This window comes from Lytechinus variegatus, chromosome 17, assembly GCF_018143015.1.
Source record: "Lytechinus variegatus isolate NC3 chromosome 17, Lvar_3.0, whole genome shotgun sequence".
NCBI classification, from domain to species: domain Eukaryota; kingdom Metazoa; phylum Echinodermata; class Echinoidea; order Temnopleuroida; family Toxopneustidae; genus Lytechinus; species Lytechinus variegatus.
The window spans coordinates 19,775,347-19,789,063 of record NC_054756.1 but is presented as its reverse complement, the minus strand read 5'-3'; the positions used below and the strand labels follow the sequence as shown (position 1 = coordinate 19,789,063).

General features: G+C 37.3%; 1 protein-coding gene across 1 annotated transcript in view; it reads left to right on the top strand.

Annotated features, from left to right (window-relative positions):
• The window catches only part of LOC121431303 (laminin subunit alpha-2-like), an 84,420-nt gene that overhangs the window by 54,968 nt on the left and 15,735 nt on the right, over positions 1 to 13,717 (top strand). Inside the window, exons 37-47 of the mRNA XM_041628813.1 lie at positions 162 to 278; positions 967 to 1,124; positions 1,701 to 1,839; positions 2,192 to 2,414; positions 3,679 to 3,861; positions 5,530 to 5,684; positions 6,203 to 6,346; positions 7,540 to 7,673; positions 8,137 to 8,293; positions 9,051 to 9,172; positions 9,954 to 10,119. Coding sequence (XP_041484747.1) covers positions 162 to 278; positions 967 to 1,124; positions 1,701 to 1,839; positions 2,192 to 2,414; positions 3,679 to 3,861; positions 5,530 to 5,684; positions 6,203 to 6,346; positions 7,540 to 7,673; positions 8,137 to 8,293; positions 9,051 to 9,172; positions 9,954 to 10,119 — 1,698 coding nt within the window. The remainder of the gene's footprint in view (positions 1 to 161; positions 279 to 966; positions 1,125 to 1,700; positions 1,840 to 2,191; positions 2,415 to 3,678; positions 3,862 to 5,529; positions 5,685 to 6,202; positions 6,347 to 7,539; positions 7,674 to 8,136; positions 8,294 to 9,050; positions 9,173 to 9,953; positions 10,120 to 13,717) is intronic.

Genomic DNA, 13,717 nt, shown 5'->3' with positions numbered 1-13,717 from the left:
AGGATAAAGATTTGCATATGAAAAAGTGGATTAGTGTGAAGATTGAGGATTAGGGTGAATATGAGATTTAGAATTAGGATATGTGTTCCTCGTTCTTCATATATTTTTAAATTTTTGACAACTACATGCCATAATTATTTATATTTTTGTTCATCAATCAGAACATCACTGATATAATCAGGGAGAAGAAGAGGCAGAGTGAGGATGATATCCAGGAAGCAGAGCGTCTCTTACTGGCTGCTGAGGATCTTCTTAGAATGGTCAACAGCAGCTTCCAGGTAAGAAATGAACAGACATTTAGAATATGTCACCTTACATTGTTATAATTCCATTACTCCCATGAATCTTTATTGACAGTTATGACTTTTCCTTCATATGTAATTGCAAATCATATTACCCTCAAACTCAAGCCCATCTATAGAATTATATTTTAATGTCAGTGCTGTTCCAGTCCCGTGACAGGAATATTTATTTGTTTCCATTGCTATGTGCTTAAATTAGAAAATGATCCTTATTCTTATGGTATAATTCTTGATATCGTAGCTCTTGAGAGGATTTGTAGCTTTTCTAGAGTTTATAGGCTATGTGGATGCTGCTACTACGTACTGTGAGGCTAAGTTTATCAAACGTTAATAATAATGATAGCATAATAATAATAGTTACCAAGGGTAGCCACTTCAGTTCCGAAAACTGTTCTCCCAGCGGGTCCTGCTATTATTATTACCTGGCTAAGCCAGTCTACCTATTTAGGTACACACAGCTTTTTGCAGAATAACTTCCTGGCAGTACCCATTTACCTCACCTGGGTCGAGTGCAGCACACTGTGGATGAATTCCTTGCTGAAAGAAATTATGCCATGGCTTGGATTTGAACCCATGACCCTCTGTTTCAGAGTCCGGGACTAAGCCTTTGCCTAGGTTATGGGTTACTCGGGGCATGACATACTTTTTTTATTCTAACTTTCAGATGTCTGATGCTGACCACATGAATCTGAGTGTACTTCTACCTGATCTTGTACTTCGAGCTGATCAGAGTGACCTTGATCTGATGGAGCTTGGTGAAGAGGCAGATGCTGCAACAGAACATGCTATAGAACTCCACAATAGATCAGCGCTCCTTGAAAAGTGAGATATAATAATAATAACATTTGTAAGGCGCTCTATACGGATGTTTCAAAGCACGCAGGTTGGCAGATAATAATATACAGTCAATCGATTTAAAAAAAAAAGTTACGAGAAAAGGTGGGTTTTAAGTGACAATTTGAAAATTTCTACGAAGGGAGCATTTTGGATATGAATTGGGAGTTTATTCCAGAGGGTGGGAGCAATTACAGAAAATGCATGATCACCATACCGGGTCTTAGTGCGAGGGCCATGAATTAAATTATTGGAATATTATTCACTATTTTATCTGAACAAAGGAATACAAGATATCAGTACAAATGTAATGATGTCTTAATTCAGACACTTCTGGATGGAATTTTGGAATATTGATTGAACACAAGATGGTTAATTCAATTTGGCGAAGAAATGGATGTTCTTATATTCACATTGTCAATTGGAGTGTGATTACTGCCAAGAATTAATTGTTTTCTCTCAGATTGCTCTTGAAGACCTTAGACATTGTGACCTTTTGGTGGTTTGCCTGTAAGGTCATCGTAAGCATGTCTATGTTATGATTTTTTTTATTCCATTTTACAGCCTTCTTCTACCAACTCAGCAACATGCTCAACAGTCTCTTGAAGCTGAAAGGGCATACTCTGACATGGTGACGGCCATCAATGAGGCCCATAATGCATCACTGCAAGCCAAGATGATGGCAGATAAAGCATATGAAAAGGTATATAAAAATATATACTTATAGAAATATATGTATTTGATATTTATCAATTATTTTAGACATATATCTTGTGCATTTTCATGCAAATTAACATATATTGTGACTTCTTCAGATACTTAATGGGGGTTGTTCGATAAAATCTTTAATTAGAACTCAAGAGGATCCGTTTGGCTCTCTTTTAAGCAAATTCAAACTTTTGCTTTTTGTTGTTAATATGATGTTAATTAATTTTTGTTCATATATGTACATGCAATTAAACCAACATGTACTTGATGTTTAATATAAGGGTAATGGGTTCCATTTTGCTTTGTTTCATTGTAAATCCTTTTTGATGCCCACTTTCCCAATGCAGACTTATGGTAACAGTTCTCAGTCACTCGGCCAACAAGCCAGAGAGCTCAGAGACACTGGTTTCAATCAACTCCAACAGACTTCATTTCTAGAGATCAACCTTCAGAATTTGACCTCTGACCTGGCTGACCTGAAAGGTCAGATATCAGAGGTCAATGCTTTGCAAGAGAAGGCAAGCCAAGGAATAGAAGAGATAAAACTATCTTTGCCCTCACTGGAAGGAGGTATGTATAGTTTCTGATTTTAACTGTTGAACTTTTGTGGTTCAAATGAACTTCATATGTGTCTGAGTTCAAAAAGGAAAATATGTATATTTGAAATTTCTACATTGCAATATCAAAAACAAAGTGTGTTTGTTAAATTTGCTATGTTAAGTAGTAGGTATGAAACTGTACAATCATTTAACCACCCTCCTCTGTCGTGTTAAATTTAGCCTACTTTTGCTGTAGACTTGTGATAATGACTACTATCTGAAGAGGACTAAAGCAATTGTTATACCTGCAACAAAATGATCTAATTTTCTTGATTACCTTAACACAAAATTTTATCTGTAGATGGGCTGTCACACATGTATGTTTCAGCCTTTGTATTTTGACAACATTTGTATAGCAAGCTACAACATTTAAATCCTTTTTCTTTATATCAAGAAAACAAGAATCCTTGATGTCAAGAAAAATTCTAAAATGATAAAATGACTTGCCATACGTACATTGACATACACGGGCTAAAACGTGAATGTGTTACAGTAATAGGCCCAATCTTCCAAAGAGTTAAAATTGATCAATCTCAACTGAATGAAAATCCATCCATAACATATTTTTTCTTCTGGAAATTTGCACAATGTCTTTACAAACAAAGAGAAGCATACTGAAATATCAAAGAAATGAATAATGTATGAATATACATTATATCAACAAATGATTCTGAACAAACATGGTTTTTAGATGTTGATTGACCTTGCTGGCTTTCCATACTTCTGATCAGTGGCGGACCGTGACCCGGAGGAGACAAAGCATTGGAGGGAGACTGTATTGTTTGTGAACAATGCTGTGCCCCTCCAATGCTTTGTCTCCTCTGGGTCACGGTCCGCCACTGCTTGTGATTGATCAGATCAATTACAACTATTTATATGATAGGGACCTGTATAACCCAACCAAGCAGATGAGCGTCTTCAAGTACATGTATTTACTGTATTTATCATTCTGCTCCTCTTATTATTTTTGGGTGGATGTTTCTTGTAGAATGTTTTGTGCTATTAACATACTAATGGAGTGTTGAAGGAAACTTGCATCAATTGTAAGTTAAATTTTGATCATAAATTAATGACAGGTCTTAATTTGTGATTGATTTCTGGTCTGTTTTTGCATCAAAAATTATGAATTTATTTTCTTAAGTTAAACTTGATCTATCACTTTCAAATTTGCAATTGATTGCACATATTTTCTTGCAAATCCCCCTAAGACACTTCTATTTCACTACTTCTGGTAGATGTAACAGGTGATGCTCAGGGATCCATCAACAGTTCTGCACGGGCAGTAAACCTAGCAAAGCAGGCAACTGACAAGTCAGCGGGGATCATAGAGCGATCTGCAGTACTAAAGGAAAAGCTGAATGGTATCGGTGCAAAGTACCAGGCCTATATCAATGCTACTGATGACATTGCCAACTCAGGTAGGTGGATTGTGATTAATGGTGTGACATTCACAAATGTTCATGTTAGGATGAAAGTCTTGAAAATGGAAACATGATGAATATCTTATTGTTTAAAATGGAATCTGAAAATAGAACTACTCCAAGAATTCATTTTGCTCAATTGATCGTGGGACTGCCACGTACTGTTCAGCTTCAGATCAATGTCGCTCTCTCCCTTTCATCGTTCATGCCAAACAGGGTAGCAGCAACTCCCATCGTTTAACAGCTTGTGGACTGACGTGGCTGGGGTTTGAACCCCTGACCTCCTGGTTGTGAGGCGGATGCTCTATCAACTAAGCCAACGCACTGATATTGATATGAAGTGCATGGGAAGCATTACTGTAACAGAGCTGCCAACCGTCCCGATTTCATCGGGAGGCTCCCGAAAATTCATCCCAACTCCCGCCCTTACGATTACCATCCTTATCCTCCCGAAATTACAATTTTTTTTGCATTGATCATATTGGATTGAAAGTACATGTATCGTCTGCTAACTTTAGCATGTATTAACTCCATTGCGTTCGCTGCTACTAAATTCTGTGTGAAAGGCAGACAAATAAGGAGCAGCGAAAAGCTGGTGCATGCGATATGCGCAACGGGAATCCACTGTGCACCAAGCCGGTAGGCCTGGCTAGCTTCGTGGGCCGTGTGCGCTTGCGGTCGCTGGATTTGTCGAGTCGTGCGGTGGAATATCGGTGTGTGATTTCGGCGTCTTGATGGGTTGATATTGACACGAAATGGCGGAAAATCAACAAAAGAAGACCAAGAAATGGTCTCAGAAGTACATGTATAAGACTGAGTACAGTCTATAGTGCCCGTGTATTCGGAAAGAGGAATTTACCATGCATTTTGCACAATTTGCAGCGTGGACATTTCAGTTGAGCACGGAGGTAGAGATAATATTCGGAAGCACTTTGGGAGCAAACGGCATACGGACATTGCGAAGACAAGATCTTTATAGGTAGATGTTACCCGCGCTGAGCTTTTGTTTACTGGATTTATGGTGAAACATAACCTGCCTATAGCTGATAATTCCTCCTAATCATTATTGTTGAACAGGTACTTTTCTTCTATTGTCCCCTAATTTTTTTTTACATGTAAAAATGCATATTTGATATTTTTTATGTTAAAAAAGTGGGAACAATGTTTTTTTAAAAACATGTGAAATGATCCAAATAAGGGTCAGATTGCACCAGAGAGCATCTAGAACCCCAGAGCTTCCAGGGCCCTAAGGCGGGCCCTGGACCCCGGCCGCAAGGGTCGAGCGCTCCGCGCTCGAGATGTGCGCTATGCGCACATAATTTGGTGTCGGTCGCAAATCCTCCCTAATTCTGATTTCCAAAAGTTGGCATCTCTGCTGTAATTGCTTAGAACATTAATACAATGCTTGATAACATCTTAAAGAATTTGAGATTGTGTCTTAAATGGCATTGTAGAGATTGTAACAAATGATTAGATATACATGTAATGTCATTACAATAGATCACTGAACATACACTGTATATAAGGGCATCTTTGTTATTGCTTATAAGCCAACAGACTTTGTCACTTTTAATTTTCCAATGTAATGGTGTCTTATAATCAACAGATAATGATTCTTGAGAACCTTTGTGTCAGTGATGAACAATATTTTTTTCTGATTCACAGTGGAGACATCAGCAAGAATAGCAGATGAGATGGGTATGAAGATGGACTCAATGCGCAAACAAGCTCTTCATATTGACCGACAGAGGGCGCCGATGGAACTTAACCTTAGCCAGCTTAGGGACAAGATTAGACACGCTAGGACTGAAGCATCAAGGGTAAGACAAAATGAAATAAAAAGGGAGAGGCAGACAGACAGAAAGGGAGAGAGGAGAAAGGGAGACAGAGAGAGAGAGGGGGAGGAGATAGAGAGGTGGAATTATGATAATTTTTGGAACACATAACAAGAATAAATAAGAGATTGGGAGGGGTTGAAATACTTACAGTACTTTCTTCGAGGATACTGCCCAACTCCCGTAAAAGGGGTCAAACAGGCAGGGTTAGGGTGCGTTGATGGTCTTTAAGCAGAGGTGAGAGGCATTGCTTAGTATTGAATTTGTTAGGAATTATGAATAAGAGTAAAGAGATGAAGAAGTGGTGAGATAGGGGACACTAAAGAGGAAGGGATGAAGAGGAATCCTGACAAACAATAGTTAAGAAGAAGAGGGTGAGAGAGATGAAGAGGGAGAGAGAGAGAGATGCATATCCTCATTGCTTTTAAACTGTGTAACCACCTGAAGATATTTCCCCCTCTTTAATCATTACACATCAATAAACCATCATTTCTATTTTTCAGATCAATGTCGCTCTGCTTTGCCGAGGGGACTGTGCACGCAGCTATAAACCTCAAGCCTCAAGCACCGCCTTCAATGCTTTGGTGCTCAACATCAATATCTCATCTCCAAACAACATGATCTTCTATGTTGGCAACAATATTAGTGTGAGTAGGCTTCTCTTTCTCTTGAGAGGGTAGCCCAAAACAGTTCATGCAATGGGAATTGATGTAAGTCCTCTTATATATTGATGAAAGACTATGTACCAGGGCAATTTGAAATCATCTTTGTCATCCTATATTTGGAGGAGGTAATACTGAACAAATTTGTCTTTGTATTTTTGTTCATACAAAGGGTTGTAATGCTCTTAAGGTATCATAACTTGAACTGTCTGTGAAGTGATGTATAAATAGAATAAAGTATGTTTTATAATTGAATTGCTCGATGGGTATGTTTTATAATTGAATTGCCTGATGGATATGATTATCATACTCATGACTAACAACTACACAAGAGAAGATGGTGTTGTTATAGGGGCCCTACAAGATTTAGGCTGGGCTACACTCAAAGATAGAAGAACCAAGCATAGGCTTGGCATGTTGTTCAAGATGGTGAATGGACTAGTCTCAATCCCCATTCAGGACTATTCAATTCAATGAAAGATCCACCAGACACAACCCCAAAAGGTTTAACCAGATCCGGCATAAAGCTAGTGCCTGCCAAGACTCTTTTTTGTATCAACCATTCTCAACTGGAATAAACTCCCTGCAGACATATTGTTTGGACTCATTCAAAACTAAATTATATCTCGATTTATACTTCGAGCCACTCCACACTTAGCATGCTTTCAAGTTAGCGTAATGTGCCAACCCTGATATTTTGCTGACTGAATGATACAGATGACAATGATTCAAGTGATGAAGATTGTGATAATGATATTAACCTTGATAGTGGTGATAATGGTCATTATATTTTCAAATAGGTATTATTAAATATAAACAAGAGAAATATCTGCAAATACGAAATTACAAAATAATGAAAATAAGCAGAGTTGCTTAGAAAGCGTATGACCAATATTTTCTACTTTAAAGACTCCCAATGCAGGAAGTTTCTTTAAAATTTCAGTTCCCCTCTCCAACATCATGGCAAGAATTACATAATTGTAGCATTACTAGGACAGTATTTGAGCTGAATGATGATTCTATTGTTTGAAGACATTGAAATTTTTGAGACATTCCCTATTTTTCCTACTTATGAGCAAGAGCTATCTGCGCCCAGCAGAGACAGAATCTGGCGCTATACAAGAACACATCATCATCATCATCAACATTAAAATGATTTATCATTGTTTCTTCTCCAGGGTGACTATCTTGCAGTGGAAACGATTGAGGGTCAAGTGAGGCTAAGCTGGGATTTAGGATCAGGGAGGGGTGAAGTTGTGCACCCATCCAATCTCTCAGCTAATCAAGACTGGTATAAAGTCAATATAGAAAGGTGAGTCCAAATATCAATCCTGGTTCTAATATCACTTATACTGTAGTCACATTTCCCCCTATAGTGTCAGCATGGTGAGTATGGCAAACGGCCGTTTACGGAATTCTATACAAACCACACACAGGAAGCTGCTACAAAAATTGTTTTGACTCGCCAAACAGCCATTGTAGGCGAAATGGGACTGCACATTAGAGTTGTAATTTACTCTGCTGTGTTGCAACCTGAGTAACATCTGAACTTTGTACTTGAGAGATAAAAGTTTGATTAATGTGATTAATCTTAATCAGTTTTGACCTAGTGTAAAAATGCTGCTCTTATTTTCCTTTCTCTGTTCCGTCATTCACTTTATCTTTTTCCCACAGTGGTTGGAACAATATGAAATAATAAATGAAATAAGACAACATACATGTAGTTTAACTGTGCAGGTTAAATCATCAATCACCAAGTGATGTTCATTTTTCAGATTTGCGAACACTGCCTCTCTTAGAGTGGAAGATTCCAACCAAGCCAAAACCTCCAATGGTAGCACAGTGACAGGGTTTTCACCAGAAGGTAGGAATGTTCTTGATGTTGGGGAAGACAGCAATCTATTTATCGGTGGCATCCCATCCAACTTTAATGTACGTATACTGACTGTGTCTACAAATCATGCAGTTACTTCTTTGTGGTTGTACCTTTCTCTCTCTCTTTTCATTCCCATTTGTAACAAAATGATGCATTAATATTAATCTTACATATTGATTTTTGTTAGCAAGTACTAGTTATAGATCCTAAAATGATATACATTTCCACTAATTCATTTCTTGAGATCATCAAATACTTGATGATATTGCAGTTTAGGGCCACATAATATTTTTGGACTTTCAACTTTACATTATATTCTTACTGAGGGCATGAAGGGAAAACCGAGATTTTGAGCTCTACATGTAGGTGTCTCACATGTGTAACATGTAAAAAAGTGTAAAGTCATGGGTAATGGAAGTGTTATTATGTTTTTGTACTAATTTGTAGACTCATGTGCCATATTTTTACATTGTATATCATTTTCTGTATTATCTGGGCACCATCTTTTTAAGAGTTAATGTATGGTTGATCCAATCAATCCCATCTTTATGGAAATCCATCCATACCATTTTTTCTCCAGGAAATTTGGACAATCTCATTTAAATAGAGAGAATCACACTGAATCTTCAAAGAGAACGACAAACGTATGATTATACATCTTATCTAGAAGATATTTCAAACAAATTTGCATTTTAGATGTTGACGTTGCTGGCCATCCATAGTTGTGGTTGATCGTATCAATTGCAACCCTTTGTAAGGCGGTACCACCATAAATATGTGCATTGAAATTGCCTGTCTTGTGTTTTCCTGTAGATTCCTGTGTTGTCAACCAGGTCATTTAATGGGACCTTAGGAGATGTCATATTTGACGATGTCACTATCGGTCTCTGGAACTTCAAGACCTCAGAGGGACCAGGAGAGGGAAGTTTCAGAAGGTGCATATAAGTCAAGAATTTTCAGTTTTCATTATACAAATGAAGATAGAATCAATTAATTGCATTTTTAAGATGAAGCTAAACATTGATCATTGAGATATTCTGTAGTATACAAACCTATGAAGTGAATGGGTAATATGAAATGCAGTACACCTGAGTTTTATTTTCATAGGTGCCGCACTGTGCACAAGTAATTGATCTAGTTCCCACTGTGCATCCTCTGAAGAAACCCAAATCCTACTGTATTTTTAATTTTTGCACGAAAAAGCAAGTTGGTTGTGTTGCTTCATAACATTGCAACACCGAAAGAACAGCTGAATTTAAAAGGTGTGGAAAAAAACATTGGTACTCTCTTGCTCTGTCAGGAGAGTGCTGATAGGTGTTTCATAAAGCTGTTCATTAGTTATGACTGGTAACCTTTTCTACTGCTAAAAGATCCATATGTAACTGCCTTAGGAACTAAGAATATGTTCCAGTCTTGCATAAGGTTGTGTATAAGTTTACGAGCAGCTTTTTGAAACACTAACTGTGTGCTGGACTGAGCTACATCAAATTCCTTTGTGCACCTCTTTGCTCTGCAGCGCGATACGAGAAGAAAGTTGGATGTCATGTGATGCATTTTGGTCAATGAAGATGCTTGAGTAATACACCCAATAAAAAAAACATTTTGTATCTAATGGGTCCCTGTCTGTTAATTTTCAAACATTTCCCCCCATCCAGAAGAAGGAAATTCATTTGGAGGATGAATACTTAGGTATTTTTGTACATTTATTTTTTTCAGCCCAATTGCAACGAGTACTCCAGAACCAGGAGCCTACTTTGACGGCACAGGCTATGCAAAACTCCGGCAGCCACCCCTCTGGGATGAATATATCAATTCACTTAACTTCGACATCAAGACCTTGTCGGAGAATGGCTTGCTCTTCTATAGTTCATCAGAAGACCAGGTGAGGGATTGGGGAATAGGATGGGGAAAGAGATGGGAATGATGATGAAAGGAAAGTGAGGGAAGAATACAAGTAAGAAAGCAAAACGAATGTTGAAAAGATTGTTGAGGAAAGAATAAAGTAGGTGAACTGTACGGAAATGAGAAAATGGAAGGGGTTGGAGGGTGAAGAAGATGAAGCTTATTAAAGGGATGACAGAAAGTAAGTAACGGAGTGGAGAGGCAGAAAAGCATGCAAGATAAAGTTATGAAGGGAGGATAGAAAAATAGAATGAGGTAAGTGTTAATTAAAATATATGAGGCAGCAATCTGATGACTGAAAGGAGGACAGAGAAAAAATGGGAGACTTCAGGGGAAGAAGACAAGGGAGGTAAGTTGATTGAATGAAGGAAGGAAAGAAAACAAAAATAGGGAATGGCAAACAATTAATGAAGGATATACATGTAATGAACGAAGAATACAGGAAGATAAAAGAAAACCTTTAGTGTAGAGGAAAGGTTCTTGAGATGTATGCTGTATTTGTAATAGAGAACTGCCCACCCCCCCTTAAAAAAAAAGGATAATGTTTAAGTTGTATATTCACATCTAGGAGTCTACAGCGAGATAAAGAATTGTCTGTGGGTTAGAAATTTAGTAATAATCCCAAAAAGTAACGGAAACAGAAAACAAATTTCAGTCAACCCCACCAGTCTGTGAGTCTTGAGGAAAGTTTCAGCTCTATGTATTCATGATTATATTTCTAATATGAAGGTATTATGTCATCACGTTTTATTTGGGGAAAAGAATCTAGGCAATCCTAGGCTGGCATTTTCTTGAAGTGCTTCAAAACTGCAAGTAGAAAAGGATTTGTTCACAAATGGAATTAGGAGTGAGACAGACCTGGGGATTAATTATTACATCTTTACGTCATTCTGACCTCAGTGGTATTACAAAATAGTCTTCTCTTGTTTTCCTTCAGGTAATCAAGGCTGGTATTCAATTTGATATTTACATTAGCCAGAATTTTAAGTATTAATTCTCCTCAGTTTGTTACTTAAGTAAAAAAACTGGAACATCTTTAGTATTCACTTGCATTTCGTGTTTAAGTATTTTGCTTAAATCCAAGTCAGCCTCCTACCTGGCTTACATTGTAAGTCTGGTGCTGGCTTGCATGGAGTTTACAAACCTGCTGGGTGTTTCATAAAGCTGTTCGTGAGATACGAATTACGAAGTTTCCGGGAAGCTAAAAGAAAACCTTTAGTGTAGAGGAATGGTTCTTGAGATTCATGACGTGCTTCAAGGCCGTAAGTTGAAAAAGATTTAATCCCAAATGGAATTAGGGGTGACACAGACCTGGGGATTACTTATTACATCTTTACGTAATTCTGACCTCAGTGGTATTACAAAATAGTCTTCTCTTGTTTTCCTTCAGGTAATCAAGGCCAGTATTCAATATGATATTTATATGAGCCAGAATTTTAAGTTTTCATTCTACTCAGTATGTTACTTAATTTAAAAAAAATTAACAATCTTTAGTATTCAATTGCATTTTATGTTTAAGTATTTTGCCTAAATCTAAGTTAGCGGCCTACCTGGCTTAACTCTGGTGCTGGCTTGCGTGAAGATAACAAACATGATGTGCTCAGTCATTCATTCTGCTCACAGATGGCTCATACATTGCGCATACATTGTCCTCTGTATACAACGTTCAGCCTTTTTCTTTATCAAGTAAATTGCAAAGTAAAATACCTAAAAATCAATTCTTGCAATTGAATAGCGGTCCAATTCAGTGTGAGTGATGATGATTTGTAATGAGGAAGGAAATGACGAATAAAGGGTTGATGGACAAATATTTACTGAATGGAAATGGATTTACTCATCGTCAATATGATGTACAAAATATTCAGGTTATGTTCATTTATTTTACGATAATATTGATGATTGCATATATATTGATAACAATTAGAAAACAACTGGTTAATCCACACCTGTTTTGTCCACTTATCTTTGGTCTCCTTCCACAATTTTTTCCCTACTTATTCTACTATTACTTTGATTGCTAACTATTTGGTGTAATTGCCATTCAGCCCATGTACCATCCTGTCTAATTTCCAGTTAGGCTATACCTAATTCATCTCTTATCTAATTGGTCTAACGCTACTTATATAAACTTTAGATGAATTGTTTGTGAACTATTACTTTTATGTGACTAAAGTAAAAGATAATAAGTAGACTTAAAGGAGAATGAAACCTTTGGAACAAGATAGCTTGTGTGAATAACAGAAAAATCAAAGAAACAGACCAACGAAAGTTTGAGAAAAATTTGAAAAATAATGAGAAAGTTATGAGCATTTGAATATTGCTATCACAATGTTATGGAAAACCTCACACCCGGGGCATTGGCAATGCGACAAAGATGTGTGATGTCACTTGTGAACAACTCTCGCCATTACTTTAGTATATATTTCACTTAAAATGTCTCTGTTATCACATCTATCAGTAGATCATGTGTTTTTTCTATATAGAAAGGCATGTAAATACAAATTTAAAAAATGCATTATGGATGAAGAGTTTGTATTAGCTTAAGAAAAAGCAAAAGGAGGCATTTTAGGGGTATTTTAGAGTCCATCAATGGGAAAGTTGTTCACATGTGACATCACACATCCTTTTCGCATTGCCAATGGAGGATTTCCATGCCTCTGTTATCACATTTATCAGAAGATCATGTGTTTTTTCTATAGGAAGGCATGTAAATACAAATTAAAAAAACGCATTATGGATGAAGAGTTTGTATTAGCTTAAGAAAAAGCAAAAGGAGGCATTTTGGGGGTATTTTAGAGTCCATCAATGGGAAAGTTGTTCACATGTGACATCACACATCCTTGTCGCATTGCCAATGGAGGATTTCCATAGCATTAGTGATTGCAATATTCAAATGCTCATAACTTTCTCATTATTTGTCCGATTTTACCCAAACTTTCTTCGTTCTTATTCTTTTATTTTTCTGTTGCATGACAAGCATATTTGTTCCAAATGTTTCATTCCCCTTTAATGGATTTAGACCAAGTGGTCATTAGAATAAATGGGGATTAGACCAAGTGTAATGTTGACCAGACAGCAGTTAGACCAGTTGATATTGAATAGGTTAGCCAATGTGGTATTTTACCCTTTTTACACAGGCTAAAATTTCCTTAACCCCGTACTATAGGTGGGGCTAAATGGCAATTTAGCCCCACCTATAGTACGGGGTTAAGCTTAGCCAAATTTCTTTTCACACAGCATTTTTGCAAAGTGGGCTAACCCCACCTATAGTACAGGATTATTTGGCCCTGCAAAAAAGCAGGGTTATCCCACCAATTGCTGTGCTAAGAGCAATAGTACGGGATTAAGATCGCATGTGTAAAACGAAAGTGGGCTAAGCTTAACCCCGTACTATAGGTGGGGCTAAATGGCAATTTGGCCCCACCTAGAGTACGGGTTAAGGAAATTGTAGCGTGTGTAAAAAGTGTACGAGTGAAGTACTTGTACTACGAATGATCGACAAAAACCACTAGTCCGGGGTTAGCGAGTTTCGTGTGTGAAAAGCAAGCATTCCTTATCCGGGGTTAGCAATAACAATT